Genomic DNA, 6,000 nt, shown 5'->3' on the forward strand with positions numbered 1-6,000 from the left:
TTTTAATTGCACTGCTGGAGGACAATTCGAAAACGACAAGATCACCACGCCTTTTCACACCGGTGTTCCACATTTTCGTACCAAAAGATTTAAGGTAATTTCAATTACCGTGTAATAAAAATGCGCTTGTCGGACTAAATTCTCATTTGCTTGCGATTCCGTGGAATTAATATGATTCCGTCGTGCGACGATTAAGTATATCGCGTAGCTACGAGGCGCCAGAATTCCGATTCGACCTGGCCAATCCGCAAGCTGCAATTTCCGGCCCGAAATGAATTCTCAAAGCGTATACCGGCTGTCGTCGTCGGACCCTTGCTTTATAGCGTGCAAAATTATTTTATTGGCCATCGCGCCGTTCGGAATTTCGTGCTCAGAAAAGAGAACCGTGCAGACGTTAACTATTCGCATAGCCAGCTCGTAAACTCCGGAGCCGAGGGCGTCCGCGCGTCCACAGTCGTTAAAACTATTCAGGACCGATAGCGGGATCGGAAAAGTTTCGCGGCACCCGAAATGCGCGCGTAGTGGGCTCCGCTGTGTTCGTGATCCCGGACTGGAAATCGAACGGACTGGAAACGCGAGCTGGTATGATGAATGGCACCTTGTCGCGCCAAAGGCGCTATTCCGCTCGCTCTTTCTTATCTTAACGATTTTTTTTTCTTCTTAACCCTCACTCCTATCTCTCACTCTTATCACGCTTAATGACTCTTAATTCTTATCGCTCTAATGGGTTTCGCGTACCGGGGTGAAGCATCGTGCAGTTTCGGTGACCGCGAAGAAGAATATCGGCCGTACGGACGCTCGCAGCTGTCCCTTCCCAGCTTTCGGCCGTGTTTGAAACTTGCCGCTCGCTTTATCGAACTCTTAGCAATTATGCAGTCGCAAAGTTCGTGCGCGCGCGTTTACATATATCTAAATATATATATGTATGTATGTATGTATATGTGTACGTGCGAGCGCTCGCGTATTAATAGGGACGCGAATACGAGGCGGCGCTTTCGCATAATAAGGCCCTTCGTCATCCGCGACGAGCGCGAAGGCAGGCGTCGGCGGAGTTGGCGAATGCTTCAATAACCCAGCTTGAATAATTTATTAATGAAGCGCGCATGCGGGAGACATTGAATTATGCTCGTTATCGTGGCTTGTTTTTCGCTACGCGACAACATCATCGCGCCGGTTGGGAGCAAATTTTGCTCGTTGATTCGCAGATATTCCCGTCTCGTCTCGCTTAGCGGAAACACGTGAATTGCAAAATGGAGCGCGAAAATAATCCGAATATACAACACTTGTAATCATATATTTTGTCCTGTATAACAACCAACGATCATTCGCAAAACATTATAAAAGGGTAACACTATCTTTTTATTTAAATTACACAATCTCGACTGCTCGGATATATTTCAATGTGAAGAGAAACCGTTTATCTAATTCATTGATTTCTCGCTAATGGAATTAAACAAAATCTGTCATTAAAAATTTAAACTACTGTTGTCCTCTATTAAAGGTTGTGCATAATTAAAAATTGTGTATAACAAAGGAACATTACTATTGCTTAAGAGCTATGACTGGCAATTGCGTGTAGAGAGAATTCGTACATATAATAAGAATAATTATTATTTTTAATAATAATTTTGTTATTATATTCAAGTTAAGATATTTTTTTCTATATTTTATATTTTCTATATATTTAGCTATTTATCTAGCAGAATTTTTAAAAAATTTTACTGATAAAAATTCGAGTATCATTGTATACCTTAAAATTAATGACGTAAAATAACTTTTTGTCTTTTAATGATTCAGAGAGAATTCAGCCAATTTAATTTGTTAAATTGTAATTCTTATACATTCTCTGATATTTTCAATAAATTTACACGAAATATATAAAGTTAAGTATAAAATTTATAAACAGTATTTGAATTAAACTAAATCTGAATATGTTCTAAGTATAATTTTAACATAAAACACGAAAAGTTAATGAATTAAGTAGGACAATTTAGTGTTTAATTCCGACGTAGTATTTTGACTGTCTCAATAATTCAATTACTTCAAAATGTCGACTTGGAATCCATTACTGCGAAATCAATGAACGTGTCCATTGTTTAAAAAAAAATAAAAAAAATACAGCGAATAACGATCGTAAGTACGCGCTCTTAAAATTTTACCATCGAAATCCCGATTCGTCTGTAGAACACGACACCTTAAAAGCTCGCAGAAATTTACAGCTGCCCGCTTGATATCGCCTGAACGGGGGCGGAAATTACTCTTCGATTCGCACACGCGTAGAACGGGTCGCGCGCGTTCGCTCGCCTTGGTTGGCTCGCGACCGATATTCCCACATCGAAAGAAATATATAGGTCCCCGATTTCATGAAAACTTTACCATTAGTCCGCGTACCTCGGAATAATCCTCCCGGAGTTCCAGTTACAAGGCGTTAAAAACAATTTCGAAAAGTTTGCCTCCGCGTTTTGCCGCATTCTCCGAGGGGAAGGACCGAACAATCCTTCTGAAATTTCCTGCGTCTCGCTATAAGAAACGCGAATAAACGGATAGGGAACAAACGAAACGGACGGACGAAAGTTTCGCGAAATGGGCGCGAAACTTTCGAAAATTTACGAGGGGAAGGGGGCGGTGGTCGAGTCGGAAAAATTCCGCGGGGGCATTTACGGACGGACGGACGGGTGGATGGGTGGCGGTGCAGAGACGGCGTGCGCGCGTCCGGAAATTGTACTTCAATTCGTTTCACGAAAGTGACCGATATCCGATAGAATGTCGGATAGAGAGGACGCGCCTAATACGCCCGCGCTTCGAGAGCAGCTCGCGCTTCGAAACTTTTACAATGGGGACGAAATCGTCGCGATCAACATTCCCCGGCGTGCTGCAGGCGCGATCGCCACGGCCCGGCGGTCCGGCAAATTGCGCGCCAGAAAACAGGATCATTTATCCGAATGTATCGCTCGCAGTTGACATTCATTAAAAAGTTTCGCGACGCATTCCGCGACGCGGAACGAACGCGCGAGCGAGCGAGCGAGCGATTCAATTAATTTCACCAGTCACACCGACGGAGGAAAACTTTCCTCGAGCGCGATACACGTCACTAGTATTTCAATAACTTTCCATGTGAAAATATCCGCGGTGGCACCAGCCACGCGCTGCGTGGGTAAAGCTCTCGTTATCCAGCTCACGCCCGGGGAACTCCCTACAACCCTCTCACCACCATCACCACCACCACCACCGTCCCCTCCCCTCCCCCTCCGTTTTTGCCTTTCCGGTTCGCGTGAAGTAGATTATATTCGCTGAATGAGACTTGATAGATTGATGGATGGTTTATTTATTCCCGCGGCATAAATCCCGAAGAACCTTTCGTAATAATGGTTTTACCAGGTAACAGAAACGGGAGTGACGTAATAAAAATGTATAGCCGGTTAGCTGAGTTCCGGTCGGAAAGATAATGCAACACCTGTCACGACGAAAGACGGGAGCTCGGCGAGAGAGGGAAAAAATAGAGAGGTGTACTTTCTTCATAATCCTCATCCTTCTCTCTCTCTCTCTTTTTTCCCCCCTCGGCGTGTATTAACGTGGAAATGTTAAAACGAGATTTCACGTCGCCGAGACGTCTAGCCTTAACCAGGATACATCTTTGTATTACAGGCGAGCGACCGGAAGCGATGCAGACCGGGACCGCGGGGCCGATACTGTCCTCGAGCTGTCTACTGGTGTCCCTCATCATTTTGTACATATCCTCGGTGTAAACGAAAATGAAAAGCGCTGGCGCCAACGGCCAACCCGAAGCTCACATCCGACCGCGGTACGTCTCCCCTCTGTCTACGCGAACGCGTTTTCACGCGCGTTCCGCCCGGCAGACGTGTGACCGCGGGACGACCGCAGTTTGTACGGGGGACAACAAAAGGACTCCGTGAATGGACCGATTGTGAGATAAAAAGCGTGTTCACAGTGTTTGCGCATAATTCACGATGCTTTTACACGAGGGGAGGAGAAAACTGCCAATCAAGGAAAAATAGCGATTCCTCTCGTATAAACTAGCGGCTCTCGGTTAATTAATTATTGTTCCCTACAAAAGGCATCGTGAATTATAGCCTATTAGCGATTACACGCCAGATTACGTGGTGCGTATACTATACATATAGCAAGAAAGTGTGCGAGGCACACGAACGTTCACGAATACACGGACCCATAAATCTTCTGACCTGTTGTCCGACGTCGGACGAGACGACGCGGTATCGAGTTGTTGCTCATCAGATCCTGGAAAATGAAGAACACTCACTTCGTGCGCCACCGCGATTATCGACCGCGAGATTATGCGTCGGAAATCAAGACGAAGAACTTGAATATAGTGCGCGTATATACCTTTCGTCGCGCGCATCTCGGCCGCGACGGAATCGCGCGTTCCCGACGCGAACGCGGATTCAGGAGTCGCGTTCGTACAGGGAGTTGCATCTCTTTCGGTAAGAAAGGCACTTAGTTAAGCAAACGTCGATGCTAATGCCGGAAGCGCGGGTAGCTTCGCGGTGGATCTGGCGCGCGAAATCCGCCCATCCTACGCCCGCAAATCGGGAGAGAAGACCGCCGACGAGAGATCGGAGGGCTTCCCTCTCCCCCTCCCCTCGATAATCCAAGTAATCCGCATCGCGAGAAACCGATTTACGCGAAGGCGTTAAGGCGAGGAGCGATTGCCTTACGGTTTACGCTTTACGAGCAGTCGAATCTTGGGAATGCAAGCTACGTGGATGGGATTCAATGGAAAATAAAACGTGACCGGAGTGCTCGATCTGTGCAATTTTCCGTATTTCATAAAATTGCCGGCGCGATAATCGGCCGCGCGCTGCTACTCACACTCCTCCGATGCTATCTTCACGTCCGCGGCGACGCGATAAATTTTAACCGCGATTCGCCGACTTGGCGACTCGGACATCGTTCCCTCTCGGCGATTAGTTTTATATTGCGCTTGGAAATACCTCGAGAATTTTGTCACCTCTCGAAAAATCGCGATATTTCAGTGTTGTAAATTTTATATTCCGCAGAATTTTGTATTTAGCAGGCGATTTGAGAATCGATCGGATTTTTATTTACGTTCTCTTTCGTGACATTCAGCCCTGTGACGTTTGTAAAAAGCTTCTCACATTCTGACATTTAATTTCTTCTCGTCTCGAATAGCGCTATATGATTGCACAGATTTACGCACCGAATTGCAACTGAGTGAATTTATTTTTTTTTTTTTTTTATATCAAGAACGTACTTTAACATTTGTGCAGAAAAATATACATATGTCGTCGCTAGATTAAATAATTTAAATTAAAAATTAAAATCGCTGCAAGTATGTATGTTTTTACCATTTTTCATAAAAACGAAAAGTTAAAATTGATATTAATGACTTTACATAGATTTTGACGCATGCCACAAGCAAGACCGAACGAAATATTGATTCCATGTTGTTGTTGTTCATACACTGTAAATACGCAAATCAATTATATCAATTATAATTATCGATCGAACGCGTATTAGATAGCACTAAATAATTAATTCGAACAATTGGAATTGTAAATGCTATATTAAATTATATTTGAGTATGTAAAAATTTCGGAAAATATTCAAATCATCGAAATCGATATAAATAAGACACATTTCTTTTAATATAAGTTTTAAGACAGGGTGCATTCGCATGTATTAAGGGGTAACACCACTGTAACGGCCCAAAAAATTGCACTTTTTCGACATTTTTTTTTTAATGGAAGGAAATGAAATAAAGTATTAATACTCCGTGAAGTTAATAAGCATATATTGAAGTACTTGTAAAAATTTTTTCATAAAATAATATTACAAAATGGCGGAATGGCAGCCATATTTCCGATGCTCCTTTAAAATAAAGGGGTCCGCGGCAAGCAGTGTAGCCGTTGGAAATTTGAACAGAGTACAAATAAAAAATTCCTCATGATCTTCAATGGTATATCTAGTACAATACGTATGGGATTTTAGAAATATTGATTT

The 6,000-nt window shown here is 43.5% G+C and overlaps 1 protein-coding gene across 5 annotated transcripts in view; it reads left to right on the top strand.

Moving 5' to 3' along the window:
- Positions 1-6,000, top strand: part of LOC105453894 (nectin-4-like) — a 45,913-nt gene that overhangs the window by 31,873 nt on the left and 8,040 nt on the right. For 4 of the 5 annotated variants that reach the window (XM_011696172.1, XM_011696174.1, XM_011696173.1 and 1 more), the window contains exon 5: positions 3,646-5,377. In XM_011696172.1, coding sequence (XP_011694474.1) covers positions 3,646-3,746 — 101 coding nt within the window. In that variant the 3' untranslated portion in view covers positions 3,747-5,377. Of the gene's footprint in view, positions 1-3,645; positions 5,378-6,000 lie in introns of those variants that run through there. The other variant, XR_974926.1, reaches the window with a different exon arrangement.

This window comes from Wasmannia auropunctata, unplaced genomic scaffold, assembly GCF_000956235.1.
Source record: "Wasmannia auropunctata unplaced genomic scaffold, wasmannia.A_1.0 LD335994.1, whole genome shotgun sequence".
NCBI classification, from domain to species: domain Eukaryota; kingdom Metazoa; phylum Arthropoda; class Insecta; order Hymenoptera; family Formicidae; genus Wasmannia; species Wasmannia auropunctata.